Source organism: Oncorhynchus kisutch, linkage group LG29, assembly GCF_002021735.2.
Source record: "Oncorhynchus kisutch isolate 150728-3 linkage group LG29, Okis_V2, whole genome shotgun sequence".
Classification (NCBI taxonomy): Eukaryota; Metazoa; Chordata; class Actinopteri; order Salmoniformes; family Salmonidae; genus Oncorhynchus; species Oncorhynchus kisutch.
Genome location: NC_034202.2, coordinates 377,248 through 393,750, shown reverse-complemented (window position 1 = coordinate 393,750; position 16,503 = coordinate 377,248). Strand labels below are relative to the sequence as shown.

The 16,503-nt window shown below is 42.3% G+C and overlaps 1 protein-coding gene across 2 annotated transcripts in view; it reads left to right on the top strand.

The window, feature by feature from the left end:
* Positions 1–16,503, top strand: part of LOC109875910 (mitogen-activated protein kinase kinase kinase 1-like) — a 224,540-nt gene that overhangs the window by 189,624 nt on the left and 18,413 nt on the right. For both annotated transcript variants that reach the window (XM_031809242.1, XM_031809241.1), the window contains exon 14: positions 3,835–5,209. In XM_031809242.1, the coding sequence (XP_031665102.1) occupies positions 3,835–5,209 (1,375 nt within the window). The remainder of the gene's footprint in view (positions 1–3,834; positions 5,210–16,503) is intronic.

The following is a 16,503-nucleotide window of genomic DNA, read 5'->3' as shown; positions in this document are numbered from 1 at the left end:
ATTAAATAGTACAAAACACCAGTCTCAACGTCACCAGTGAAGAGGCGACTCCGGGATGCTGGCCTTCTAGGCAGAGTTGCAAAGAAAAATACATATCTCAGACTGGCCATTAAAATGGTGGTCAAAAGAACAGAGACACTGGACATAGGAACTGGAGCTGCCTCTTCACTGTTGACTGGTGTTTTGCGGGTACTATTTAATGAAGCTGCAAGTTGAGGACTTGTGAGGCGTCTGTTTCTGAAACTAGACACTAATGTACTTGTCCTCTTGCTCAGTTGGGCCTCCCACTTCTCTTTCTATTCTGGTTAGAGCCCGTTTGCGCTGTTCTGTGAAGGGAGTAGTACACAGCGTTGTACGAGATCTTCAGTTTCTTGGCAATTTCTCGCATGGAATATCCTTCATTTCTCAGAACAAGAATAGACTGACGAGTTTCAGAAGAAAGTGCTTGGCCAAGTGTTTCTGGCCATTTTGAGCCTGTAATCGAACCCACAAATGCTGATGCTCCAGATACTCAACTAATCCAAAGAAGACCAATTGTATTGCTTCTTTAATCAGAACAACAGTTTTCAGCTGTGCTAACATAATTGCAAAAAGATTTTCTAATGATCAATTAGCCTTTTAAAATGATCAACTTGGATTAGCTAACACAACGTGCGATTGGAACCCAGGAGTGATGGTTGCTGATAATGGGCCTCTGTACGCCTATGTAGATATTCCATTAAAAAAATCTGCCATTTCCAGCTACAGTAGTCATTTACAACCATAACAATGTCTACACTGTATTTCTGATCAATTTGATGTTATTTTAATGGACAAAAAACATTTCTAAGTGACCCCAAACATTTGAACGGTAATGTGTATATGGACACCTGCTTGTCGAACATCTCATTCCAAAATCATGGGCATTAATATGGAGTTGGTCCCCCCTTTGCTGCAATAACAGCCTCCACTCTTCTGGGAAGGCGTCCTACTAAATGTTGGAACGTTGCTGCGGGGACTTAAATTCAGCCACAAGAGCATTAGTGAGGCCAGGCACTGATGTTGGGCGATTAGACCTAAAAATGGATTAAATAAAACATGTCCTCATCAATCTACACACAATACCCCATAATGACAAAGAGAAAATACGTTTTTAGACATTTTTGCAAAAATAAAAAACAATACAGAAATAGCTCAGGTGCATCCTGTTTCCATTGATCTTCCTTGAAATGAGTCCACCTGTGGTAAATTCTATTTATTGGACATGATTTGGAAAGGCACACACCTGTTTATATAAGGTCCCACAATTGACAGTGCATGTCAGAGCAAAAACCAAGCCACGAGTTCGAAGAAATTGTCCGTAGAGCTCCGAGACAGGATTGTGTCGAAGCACAGATCTGGGGAAGGGTACCAAAAAAAATCCTGCAGTATTGAAGGTCCCAAAGAACACAGTGGCCTCTATCATTCTTAAAGGGAAAAAGTTTGGAACCACCAAGACTCTTCCTAGAGCTGGCCGCCTGGCCAAACTGAGCAATCAGGAGATTGGCCATGGAGGTGACCAAGAACCCGATGGTCACTCTGACAGAGTGAACCATCTCTGCAGCACTCCACCAATCAGGCCTTTATGGTAGAGTACCCAGATGGAAGCTATTCCTCTGTAAAAGGCACATGACAGCTTAAGAGTCGGCCAAAAAGGCACCTAAAGGATTCTCAGACCATGAGAAACAAGATTCTCTGGTCTGATGAAACCAAGATTGAACTCTTTGGCCTGAATGCCAAACATCACGTCTGGAGGAAACCTGGCACCATCCCTACAGTGAAGCATGTTGGAGACAGCATCATGTTGTGGGGATGTTTTTCAGCGGCAGGTACTGGGACACTAGTCAGGATCGAGAGAAAGATAAATGGAGCAAAGTCCAGAGAGATCCTTGATGAAAACCTGCTCCAGAGCACTCAGAATCACAGACTGGGACAAAGGTTCACCTTCCAACCGGACACCGACCCTAAGCACACAGCCAAGACAACGCAGGAGTGGCTTCAGGACAAGTCTCTGAATGTCCTTGAGTGGCCCAGCCAGAGCCCGGACTTGAGCCTAATCGAACATCTCTGGAGATACCTGAAAATAGCTGTGCAGCGATGCTCCCCATACAGCCTGATAGAGCTTGAGAGGATCTGCAGAGAAGAATGGGACAAGCTCCCCAAAAACAGGTGTGCCAAGCTTGTAGTGTCATACCTAAGAAGACTCAAGGCTGTAATCACTGCCAAAGGTGCTTCAACAATGTACTGAGTAAAGGGTCTGAATACTTACATAAATGGGGTATTGTGTTTAGATTGATGAGGGATTAAAAAAAAAATCAGTTTTAGAATAAGGCTGTAATGTAACAAAATGTGAAAAATGTCAAGGAGTCTGAATACTTCCTGAATGCATTGCAGGGCATTTTACAGTAGCTATGGCTTGACAAGTTTTCAACCTGGATATCAAAGCATTATTTACGTAATTTAGCAGAGCGACTTACAGTTGTGAGTGCATTATCATACTTTTTTTCATGCTGGCGTTGTAAGCGCCATGCTCTACCTACTGAGCAGCACGGGATTATCTAATTTAGCAGGCATATTCACGTAATAACTAGTCAAAAAATATGTTGATAGCTCCCCCCATTGAAAGTCCATGCTATTGTAACGTTACCAACTTATATGTGTGACCTGTTTACATAGATAGCAAAGCTGTTTACATAGATAGCAAAAGTTAGCTAGATTGCTAATGAACTTAGCTAGCTGAATAGCATTTAGTAAAATGGGCAATAACTTAGCCATGGTAATGTTAGCAGATAGCATTATATTTTTCTTGGACAGTTCTCTTACCTATGAAAATGAGAGTTACTGTAAATGTACTATACTGTTACCATGCTAGCTAGCTAGCTAGCTTGCCAGGTAGCTAAGCTATGTAGCAGCTATTGATAGCCACAAGTTAGCGGTTACAATTTAAATTATATTGTTGGAAAACAAGTTGGCTGTGGTTAATATCAGCATTGCAGTATAATTCATGTTTTTAATCTGATAGTCCAAGAGAAAGTTGGAGAAGGTTGGCTAGCTAGCTAGCTAGCTACAGTCCTGTCTCAATCGTGCACTGTCTGGACGTCGCTCTTTTTTTCCCAAGTGGTTGAAAGAGTCATCCAATAGCGTCGCACCCCTCCATTGTTCGAAATATGGAGTGGTGTGAGGCTGTGTCCTTCTTCCAAAGAATGAGAAGCTATACATGGTTGGCTTTTGAAACATGGACATGGAGATGGTGATTGGACATGGTTGAGTGAGTTAAAATAGCGCCACCCGCAGCCCCTGCTTCCATTTTTACAGTCTTTGGTATGACTCGGCCGGGAATCAAACTCCCAGTCTCAGGGTGGACACTCTAACCACAAGGCCACTGAGTAGGTATAGCCTGGTATATCCTCGACCACCGAAACAAGGTCAAGACCTTTTAGACTGGAGTGCGTAGCCTTTGACACATAGCCTTGACCTGGTCCATTAATCTAAATGTTCATTGCCAGACTCTTAAGGTTCTATTATATATTCTCTGGGCCTTTTAAAAAACACCTCAAACTTTATTAGAAATGGTGTCCTGATTTGTAGTTTGTTATTCAGTAGTTTGGGCTATTTGTAATGTTGGTAGCATTATGGAAACGCTAAACCTTTTTTTAAAGTAATAATATGTAGGCTCATAACCACTCTCCATTCTGGATAACACTTTCTTGAATCATACATGCACACAGTGCATTTATTGCAACATTTTTACACTCTCTAGGGAATAGGGAGTCATTTGAGACACAGACTTTTAAGTTGCCCTTCTCCTCTCTCCAGGTATCAGAAGCTGCTTCCCTTGCTGAGCTTCGCACTGCAGTCCACCGACAACTCCCACTCCATGGTGGGTAAGCTGTCTCGCCGCATTTTCCTGAGTGCCGCACGCATGGTGGCCCGCGTGCCGCATGTCTTCGTCAAACTCCTGGACATGCTTAGCATCATCAGCTCCACGCACTACGCCCGCATGCGCCGCCGCTTGCTCGCCATCGCCGAGGAGATGGACATCCTGGACGCCCTCAATCTGAGCCTGGAGATCATGGAGTACAGCCCCAGTGAGGCACATGAACTGGTCAGCACCGCCTTCCTGAAGCCCTCCGCACCTCAGAACTCGCCCAACATGACAGAGAGCAACACACCAACGCATACGATTCAGCTAGCCAGTGGAAAGCGAGGGAGAGGTTGCTTTGGCAAGGTAGAGGCAAGTCCTGAGGATATAACTGAGAAGTTAGCGGCCATTTCGACTAGTACCTGGCATCCCGATATGGCAGCTTCCGCTTGCAGTGGGGCCCATGCCGGGCACCCAAAGCTCCCTGTTCGGGCACGTAACTGCCTCCTCAGCCAGTTTCTGAACTCCTCCTCTTCCAGCCAAGCCCCTAGCCTCCCCTCGCGCTCCACCTCTTTCCCGGGCCCTGACAGCAATCCCAAACCCCGACCCCAGAGTTTCGTCCCCAGCAAGCTGGCATCTTCTGCCTCCTCCTGCTCCCCTGGCGCCCAGCGCATGTTCCACCAGCAGAAGCCCTGTAGCAGCAAGGACCCTGAGAAGCACCTCCCCTCCCCCTGCTTCACCCAGGAGCGACATGTCCCCTCCAGCCAGATCCACAGACCAAAGCCCTCCCGATCCACCACCCCCGAGGGGCCCAAGGTCCTCTGCACCCCGCCCACCCCAAGAGTCTCTAAGCTGGACCTCCAGTGGGAGTCGACCAGCCTTTCTACTAGCACCTCCGGAGGCGAAGGCCTCTCCACAGGGGGCCACATGGGGGGAGCCACCACCCTTATCACCAGCGAGGACAGCTGCTTCACCCCCGTGGAGGAGAAGTTCTGCGCCTTGAACGCCTCAGGCGAGCTCAATTCCTCCATGGAAGACCTCTTGGAAACCTCAATATCGGCAGCCGGCGATGCCACCACCGTCACCTTCCAGTCGGAGGTGGCCGTGCTATCGCCAGAGCAGGTTGGGGACATGCCAGGGGGAGGGGGGGCTGTGGGGACGTACAGTGAGGATGTGACGCAGCACCAGAAGTGCAAGGAGAAGATGGAGGCGGAGGAGGAAGAGGCGCTGGCCGTGGTCATGGCCATGTCGGAGTCACAGGATGCGCTGCCCGTCATCCCCCAGCTACAGGTGGACAAGGACCAGGACTGCATCATCGTCCAGGCAGATGTGAGTTAATTAAATCACCCTCAGTTACTTACGAACCTATAAGACACAGATTTTGTGTAAAACTGGACAAAAAAATCCTTTGAACTGAGAATCTTCCTTAAGCTTGCTTCTTAGTTCAGGTCCGGCAAATTAACCAATAAAGGTTTAGACTCCATAAAAATGTAGGGAACATTGAACATTGTTACACCAAAGCTCACCAAAGCTCATAGACTTCATCTGAATCACATCATACATATCAATCTGTTGACTGCTAAACCATATTATAAACCGGTTAGTTTGGGTCCTGGATGCTGATTGGTTGAAACAGCATTTCCGCCTTGTGTATATCAGACAATATACCACGGGTATGACACAAAAATACTTGCTTACTGTTTTATTTAGGTTGGTAACCAGTTTATAATAGCAATAATGCACCTCAGGTTGTGGTGTATGGCCAATATACCACGGCTAAGAACAACCCTTAGCCGTGGTATATTGGCCAATATACAACAAGCCTTATTGCTTAAATCAACCATGATTTACAAATAGTATCCCCCACCAGCTCTCCAGAAAAGCCCAAAAAGTCTAACATGTAGCATGTACAGGTAACTTCTAAAATAATGGAAACGCTTTAGTAAATGATGGATACAAAGTATATTGAAAGCAGATGCTTCCACACAGGTGTGGTTCTTGAGTAAATTAAACAATTAACATCCCATCATGCTTATGGTCATTTATAAAAATGCTGGGCAGGCCATTATTTTGGCTACCATGGCTATGCCTCCATAGGATGACAATGGGCACAAGTGGTAATTGAATAGTTTGATTAGCATGAAAACGATATAAACAATAAGCCATGACTGAAAAATATTGGTTGTTTGCTAAATTTAAGAACCATTAAAATAGATAGAAAACTCAGGTGCTGGTTTCGAGGGCAGTAGTAACCAGTGCTGTGGGAGGTTTGGACCTATCACCAGGAGCAGCGGGCAAATGTTATACTGCTACTTGTGGGCCCGTGAAAGGTTCAACGAAATTGTGTGAGCGGTAGGAATGGGCGGATTTCTCCATCCCCTTCTCCGGCCGTTGTATTTGACAGTTCTCAGTCCCTGGAGAAAACACGTTGTGCTATCCAGAAGCACGAGTACATGACATCAATAATCTGCTCCCTAACATTATAAACTTGCATCAGGACATCAATAATCTGCTCCCTAACATTATAAACCTGCATCAGGACATCAATAAACTGCTCCCAAATATTATAAACCTGCATCAGGACATCAATAAGCTGCTCCCAAATATTATAAACCTGCATCAGGACATCAATAATCTGCTCCCTAACATTATAAACCTGCATCAGGACATCAATAAACTGCTCCCAAACATTATAAACCTGCATCAGGACATCAATAAGCTGCTCCCAAATATTATAAACCTGCATCAGGACATCAATAACCTGCTACCAAACATTATAAACCTGCATCAGGACAACAATAAGATGCTCCCAAATATTATAAACCTGCATCAGGCCATCAATAACCTGCTACCAAACATTATAAACCTGCATCAGGACATCAATAAGATGCTCCCAAATATTATAAACCTGCATCAGGACATATATAACCTGCTACCAGACATTATAAACCTGCATCAGGACATCAATAAGCTCCTCCCAAACATTATAAACCTGCATCAGGACATCAATAAGATGCTCCCAAATATTATAAACCTGCATCAGGACATATATAACCTGCTACCAGACATTATAAACCTGCATCAGGACATCAATATGCTCCTCCCAAACATTAAAAACCTGCATCAGGACATCAATAAGCTGATCCCTAACATTATAAACCTGCATCAGGACATCAATAAGATGCTCCCAAACATTATAAACCTGCATCAGGACATCAATTTAGCTGCACCCAAACATTATAAACCTGCATCAGGACATCAATAAGCTGCTCCCAGACATTATAAACCTGCATCAGGACATCAATAAGCTGCTCCATAACATTATAAACCTGCATCAGGACATCAATAAACTGCTCCCAGACATTATAAACCTGCATCAGGACATCAATAAACTGCTCCCAGACATTATAAACCTGCATCAGGACATCAATAAGTTGCTCCCAAACATTATAAACCTGCATCAGGCCATCAATAACCTGCTACCAAACATTATAAACCTGCATCAGGACATCAATTTAGCTGCACCCAAACATTATAAACCTGCATCAGGACATCAATAACCTGTTACCAGACATTATAAACCTGCATCAGGACATCAATAACCTGTTACCAGACATTATAAACCTGCATCAGGACATCAATAACCTGTTACCAGACATTATAAACTTGCATCAGGACATCAATAACCTGCTCCCAAACATTATAAACCTGCATCAGGACATCAATAAGCTGCTCCCAAATATTATAAATCTGCATCAGGACATCAATAACCTGCTCCCAAATATTATAAACCTGCATCAGGACATATATAACCTGCTACCAGACATTATAAACCTGCATCAGGACATCAATAAGCTGCTCCCTAACATTATAAACCTGCATCAGGACATCAATAAAATGCTCCCAGACATGATAAACCTGCATCAGGACATGAATAACCTGTTACCTAACATTATAAACCTGCATCAGGACATCAATAAACTGCTCCCAAACTATTTAAACCTGTTTCAGCACATCAATAATCTGCTCCCAGACATTATAAACCTGCATCAGGACATCAATAAGTTGCTCCCAGACATTATAAACCTGCATCAGGCCATCAATAAGCTGCCCCCAAACATTATAAACCTGCATCAGGACATCAATAAACTGCTCCCTAACATTATAAACCTGCACTAGGACATCAATAACCTGCTCCCAAACTATTTAAACCTGCATCAGGACATTAATAAGCTGCTCCCAAACTATTTAAACCTGCTTCAGCACATCAATAATCTGCTCCCAGACATTATAAACCTGCATCAGGACATCAATAAGCTGCTCCCAAACATGATAAACCTGCATCAGGACATCAAGAAGCTGCTCCCAGACATTAAAACCTGCATCTGGACATCAATAAGCTGCTCCCAAACTATTTAAACCTGCTTCAGCACATCAATAATCTGCTCCCAGACATTATAAACCTGCATCAGGACATCAATAAGCTGCTCCCAGACATTATAAACCTGCATCTGGACATCAATAAGCTGCCACCAAACATTATAAACCTGCATCAGCACATCAATGAACTGCTCCCTAACATTATAAACCTGCATCAGGACATCAATAGGCTGCTCCCAGACATTATAAACCTGCATCAGGACATCAATAAGCTGCTCCCAAACTATTTAAACCTGCTTCAGCACATCAATAATCTGCTCCCAGACATTATAAACCTGCATCAGGACATCAATAAGCTGCTCCCAAACATGATAAACCTGCATCAGGACATCAATACGCTGCCCCCAAACATTATAAACCTGCATCAGGACATCAATAATCTGCTCCCGAACATTATAAACCTGCACTAGGACATCAATAACCTGCTACCTAACATTATAAACCTGGATCAGGACATCAATAATCTGCTCCCAAACATGATAAACCTGCATCAGGACATCAATAAGCTGCTCCCAAAAATTATAAACCTGCATCAGGACATCAATAAGCTGCTCCCAGACATTATAAACCTGCATCAGGACATCAATAAACTGATCCCTAACATTATAAACCTGCATCAGGACATCAATAAGCTGCTCCCAAACTATTTAAACGTGTATCAGGACATCAATAAGCTGCTCCCAAACTATTTAAACCTGCTTCAGCACATCAATAATCTGCTCCCAGACATTATAAACCTGCATCAGGACATCAATAAGCTGCTCCCAATCTATGTAAACGTGCATCAGGACATCAATAAGCTGCTCCCAAACTATTTAAACCTGCTTCAGCACATCAATAATCTGTTCCCAGACATTATAAACCTGCATCAGGACATCAATAAGCTGCTCCCAGACATTATAAACCTGCATCAGGACATCAATAAGCTGCCCCCAAACATTATTAACCTGCATCAGGACATCAATAAACTGATCCCTAACATTATAAACCTGCATCAGGACATCAATAAGCAGCTCCCAAACTATTTAAACCTGCTTCAGCACATCAATAATCTGCTCCCAGACATTATAAACCTGCATCAGGACATCAATAAGCTGCTCCCAGACATTATAAACCTGCATCAGGACATCAATAAGCTGCTCCCAGACATTATAAACCTGCATCAGCACATCAATAAGCTGCCCCCAAACATTATAAACCTGCATCAGGACATCAATAAGTTGCTCCCAGACATTATAAACCTGCATCAGGCCATCAATAAGCTGCTCCCAAACATTATAAACCTGCATCAGGACATCAATAAACTGCTCCCTAACATTATAAACCTGCACTAGGACATCAATAACCTGCTCCCAAACTATTTAAACCTGCATCAGGACATTAATAAGCTGCTCCCAAACTATTTAAACCTGCTTCAGCACATCAATAATCTGCTCCCAGACATTATAAACCTGCATCAGGACATCAATAAGCTGCTCCCAAACATGATAAACCTGCATCAGGACATCAAGAAGCTGCTCCCAGACATTAAAACCTGCATCTGGACATCAATAAGCTGCTCCCAAACTATTTAAACCTGCTTCAGCACATCAATAATCTGCTCCCAGACATTATAAACCTGCATCAGGACATCAATAAGCTGCTCCCAGACATTATAAACCTGCATCTGGACATCAATAAGCTGCCACCAAACATTATAAACCTGCATCAGGACATCAATGAACTGCTCCCTAACATTATAAACCTGCATCAGGACATCAATAAGCTGCTCCCAAACTATTTAAACCTGCATCAGGACATCAATAAGCTGCTCCCAAACTATTTAAACCTGCTTCAGCACATCAATAATCTGCTCCCAGACATTATAAACCTGCATCAGGACATCAATAAGCTGCTCCCAAACATGATAAACCTGCATCAGGACATCAATAATCTGCTCCCAGACATTATAAACCTGCATCAGGACATCAATAAGCTGCTCCCAGACATTATAAACCTGCATCTGGACATCAATAAGCTGCCACCAAACATTATAAACCTGCATCAGCACATCAATGAACTGCTCCCTAACATTATAAACCTGCATCAGGACATCAATAGGCTGCTCCCAGACATTATAAACCTGCATCAGGACATCAATAAGCTGCCCCCAAACATTATAAACCTGCATCAGGACATCAATAAACTGCTCCCTAACATTATAAACCTGCATCAGGACATCAATAAGCTGCTCCCAAACTATTTAAACCTGCATCAGGACATCAATAAGCTGCTCCCAAACTATTTAAACCTGCTTCAGCACATCAATAATCTGCTCCCAGACATTATAAACCTGCATCAGGACATCAATAAGCTGCTCCCAAACATGATAAACCTGCATCAGGACATCAATACGCTGCCCCCAAACATTATAAACCTGCATCAGGACATCAATAATCTGCTCCCGAACATTATAAACCTGCACTAGGACATCAATAACCTGCTACCTAACATTATAAACCTGGATCAGGACATCAATAATCTGCTCCCAAACATGATAAACCTGCATCAGGACATCAATAAGCTGCTCCCAAAAATTATAAACCTGCATCAGGACATCAATAAGCTGCTCCCAGACATTATAAACCTGCATCAGGACATCAATAAACTGATCCCTAACATTATAAACCTGCATCAGGACATCAATAAGCTGCTCCCAAACTATTTAAACGTGCATCAGGACATCAATAAGCTGCTCCCAAACTATTTAAACCTGCTTCAGCACATCAATAATCTGCTCCCAGACATTATAAACCTGCATCAGGACATCAATAAGCTGCTCCCAATCTATGTAAACGTGCATCAGGACATCAATAAGCTGCTCCCAAACTATTTAAACCTGCTTCAGCACATCAATAATCTGCTCCCAGACATTATAAACCTGCATCAGGACATCAATAAGCTGCTCCCAGACATTATAAACCTGCATCAGGACATCAATAAGCTGCTCCCAGACATTATAAACCTGCATCTGGACATCAATAAGCTGCCACCAAACATTATAAACCTGCATCAGCACATCAATAAACTGCTCCCTAACATTATAAACCTGCATCAGGACATTAATAAGATGCTCCCAGACATTATAAACCTGCATCAGGACATCAATAAGCTGCTCCCAGACATTATAAACCTGCATCAGCACATCAATAAGCTGCCCCCAAACATTATAAACCTGCATCAGGACATCAATAAACTGATCCCTAACATTATAAACCTGCATCAGGACATCAATAAGCAGCTCCCAAACTATTTAAACCTGCTTCAGCACATCAATAATCTGCTCCCAGACATTATAAACCTGCATCAGGACATCAATAAGCTGCTCCCAGACATTATAAACCTGCATCAGGACATCAATAAGCTGCTCCCAGACATTATAAACCTGCATCTGGACATCAATAAGCTGCCACCAAACATTATAAACCTGCATCAGCACGTCAATAAACTGATCCCAAACATTATAAACCTGCACTAGGACATCAATAACCTGCTACCTAACATTATAAACCTGGATCAGGACATTAATAAGCTGCTCCCAAACTATTTAAACCTGCTTCAGCACATCAATAATCTGCTCCCAGACATTATAAACCTGCATCTGGACATCAATAAGCTGCCACCAAACATTATAAACCTGCATCAGCACATCAATGAACTGCTCCCTAACATTATAAACCTGCACTAGGACATCAATAACCTGCTACCTAACATTATAAACCTGGATCAGGACATCAATAATCTGCTCCCAAACATGATAAACCTGCATCAGGACATCAATAAGCTGCTCCCAAAAATTATAAACCTGCATCAGGACATCAATAAGCTGCTCCCAGACATTATAAACCTGCATCAGGACATCAATAAACTGATCCCTAACATTATAAACCTGCATCAGGACATCAATAAGCTGCTCCCAAACTATTTAAACGTGCATCAGGACATCAATAAGCTGCTCCCAAACTATTTAAACCTGCTTCAGCACATCAATAATCTGCTCCCAGACATTATAAACCTGCATCAGGACATCAATAAGCTGCTCCCAAACTATTTAAACCTGCTTCAGCACCTCAATAATCTGCTCCCAGACATTATAAACCTGCATCAGGACATCAATAAACTGATCCCTAACATTATAAACCTGCATCAGGACATCAATAAGCAGCTCCCAAACTATTTAAACCTGCTTCAGCACGTCAATAATCTGCTCCCAGACATTATAAACCTGCATCAGGACATCAATAAGCTGCTCCCAGACATTATAAACCTGCATCAGCACATCAATAAGCTGCCCCCAAACATTATAAACCTGCATCAGGACATCAATAAACTGATCCCTAACATTATAAACCTGCATCAGGACATCAATAAGCTGCTCCCAAACTATTTAAACCTGCTTCAGCACATCAATAATCTGCTCCCAGACATTATAAACCTGCATCAGGACATCAATAAGCTGCCCCCAAACATTATAAACCTGCATCAGCACATCAATAAACTGCTCCCTAACATTATAAACCTGCATCAGGACATTAATAAGATGCTCCAAAACATTATAAACCTGCATCAGGACATCAATAAGTTGCTCCCAGACATTATAAACCTGCATCAGGCCATCAATAAGCTGCTCCCAAACATTATAAACCTGCATCAGGACATCAATAACCTGCTCCCAAACTATTTAAACCTGCATCAGGACATTAATAAGCTGCTCCCAAACTATTTAAACCTGCTTCAGCACATCAATAATCTGCTCCCAGACATTATAAACCTGCATCAGGACATCAATAAGCTGCTCCCAGACATTATAAACCTGCATCTGGACATCAATAACCTGCCACCAAACATTATAAACCTGCATCAGCACATCAATGAACTGCTCCCTAACATTATAAACCTGCATCAGGTCATCAATAGGCTGCTCCCAGACATTATAAACCTGCATCAGGACATCAATAAACTGCTCCCTAACATTATAAACCTGCATCAGGACATCAATAAACTGCTCCCAAACATTATAAACCTGCATCAGGACATCAATAAGCAGCTCCCAAACTATTTAAACCTGCTTCAGCACATCAATAATCTGCTCCCAGACATTATAAACCTGCATCAGGACATCAATAAGCTGCTCCCAAACATGATAAACCTGCATCAGGACATCAAGAAGCTGCTCCCAGACATTAAAACCTGCATCTGGACATCAATAAGCTGCTCCCAAACTATTTAAACCTGCTTCAGCACATCAATAATCTGATCCCAGACATTATAAACCTGCATCAGGACATCAATAAGCTGCTCCCAGACATTATAAACCTGCATCTGGACATCAATAAGCTGCCACCAAACATTATAAACCTGCATCAGCACATCAATGAACTGCTCCCTAACATTATAAACCTGCATCAGGACATCAATAGGCTGCTCCCAGACATTATAAACCTGCATCAGGACATCAATAAGCTGCCCCCAAACATTATAAACCTGCATCAGGACATCAATAAACTGCTCCCTAACATTATAAACCTGCATCAGGACATCAATAAGCTGCTCCCAAACTATTTAAACCTGCATCAGGACATCAATAAGCTGCTCCCAAACTATTTAAACCTGCTTCAGCACATCAATAATCTGCTCCCAGACATTATAAACCTGCATCAGGACATCAATAAGCTGCTCCCAAACATGATAAACCTGCATCAGGACATCAATACGCTGCCCCCAAACATTATAAACCTGCATCAGGACATCAATAATCTGCTCCCGAACATTATAAACCTGCACTAGGACATCAATAACCTGCTACCTAACATTATAAACCTGGATCAGGACATCAATAATCTGCTCCCAAACATGATAAACCTGCATCAGGACATCAATAAGCTGCTCCCAGACATTATAAACCTGCATCAGGACATCAATAAACTGATCCCTAACATTATAAACCTGCATCAGGACATCAATAAGCTGCTCCCAAACTATTTAAACGTGCATCAGGACATCAATAAGCTGCTCCCAAACTATTTAAACCTGCTTCAGCACATCAATAATCTGCTCCCAGACATTATAAACCTGCATCAGGACATCAATAAGCTGCTCCCAATCTATGTAAACGTGCATCAGGACATCAATAAGCTGCTCCCAAACTATTTAAACCTGCTTCAGCACATCAATAATCTGCTCCCAGACATTATAAACCTGCATCTGGACATCAATAATCTGCTCCCAGACATTATAAACCTGCATCAGGACATCAATAAGCTGCTCCCTAACATTATAAACCTGCATCAGGACATCAATAAGCTGCTCCCAGACATTATAAACCTGCATCAGGACATCAATAAGCAGCTCCCAAACTATTTAAACCTGCTTCAGCACATCAATAATCTGTTCCCAGACATTATAAACCTGCATCAGGACATCAATAAGCTGCTCCCAAACATGATAAACCTGCATCAGGACATCAATAAACTGCTCCCAGACATTATAAACCTGCATCAGGACATAAATAACCTGCCCCCAAACATTATAAACCTGCATCAGGACATCAATAAACTGATCCCTAACATTATAAACCTGCATCAGGACAATAATAAGCTGCCCCCAAACATTATAAACCTGGATCAGGATATCAATAAGATTCTCCCAGACATTATAAACCTGCATCAGGACATCAATAAGCTGCTCCCAGACATTATAAACCTGCATCAGGACATCAATAAGTTGCTCCAAAACATTATAAACCTGCATCAGGTCATCAATAAGTTGCTCCCAAACATTATAAACCTGTATCAGGCCATCAATAAGCTGCTTCCTACCATTATAAACCTGCATCAGCACATCAATAAGCTGCTCCCAGACATTATAAACCTGCATCAGGACATCAATAACCTGCTTCCAAACATTTTAAACCAGCATCAGGACATCAATAACCTGCTTCCAAACATTTTATACCTCCTCCATTAGCTGCTCCCAAACATTATATACCAGCAACAGGAAATTGAGTCTATCAAAGTTCATGTGGGATTCAATGGCATTTTGAAGGGCAGCTCAGAACAGCTGAAGGTGGATTTTAAAGAACCGATTGGGTCTCTCCTTGACACCAACAAACACCCCATAATATCTGTCCCTCTGCCCTCCCTAAATCGTAGCAAAGAATGGTTCAGAATAATTTTAGCCCTCTATAACTGGCTACCATTGCAGCTCTGTGGGAGGAACATTTATTGACATTTTTGATACCTATTGGAAATAAAGCTTGTATTATAAGGAGGATGGGATCCAACCAAATAATTTGGGTTCCTGGATCCTTTCACAGCATTATAAGGCTGCGTTGAGACAATGACTTATCAATGACCCAAGCCCAGCTCAGTTAATCCATACCATTGTGTTGCTGAGTTGTCATAATGCTTTAGTAAATGTACATTATTCCAGGGGGCGTTGGAACACACAATGTAAGTAACCTAATTGATGTCCCTCTAACTGCCCTGAATGCCTCCACTGATCCTACAGCTATTGTAAGTAGTAATCATGTGCCTATGAACCATAGTTATACTGTTAGAACTGAGGCAGTGTGCCATAGCAGGAATTCCACTGTGTGCATCTCACCCTGCACTAACATAAATAATATGAGCATGTCTACCTCTGCTAAGCTTCCCAGTAAAGCAATAAAAACAATCAAGAATCTCAGAAAAGTGCTAAAAGTAACCCATGTTAACAAATCTACCTTAAGAAACAAGGTCAATGAAATCAATAATTTGCTAGTAACAGATGACATTTGAATTCTAACAATCTCTGAAACTCACTTAGATAATACCTGTGATGACACATTGGTAGCAAAACATGGTTATAAGATCTACAGAAAATAAAGAAATACAAAAGGTGTAGGTGTGGCCATTCATATTCAGAAACACATTCCTGTAAAGATTAGAGACACTTTAATGTTTAAAATAATGTTGAAGTATTATAGCTACAGGTTAATCTGCGTCACCTAAAGCCATTTCTGGTGGGAAGCTGCTATAGACCACCAAGTGCTAACAGTCATTATCTGGATAACATGTGTGAAATGCTTGATAATGTATGTGATATCAACAGAGAGACATATTTTCTGAGTGGTTTAAATAGTCAATTATCCACTCAGTTTCCCT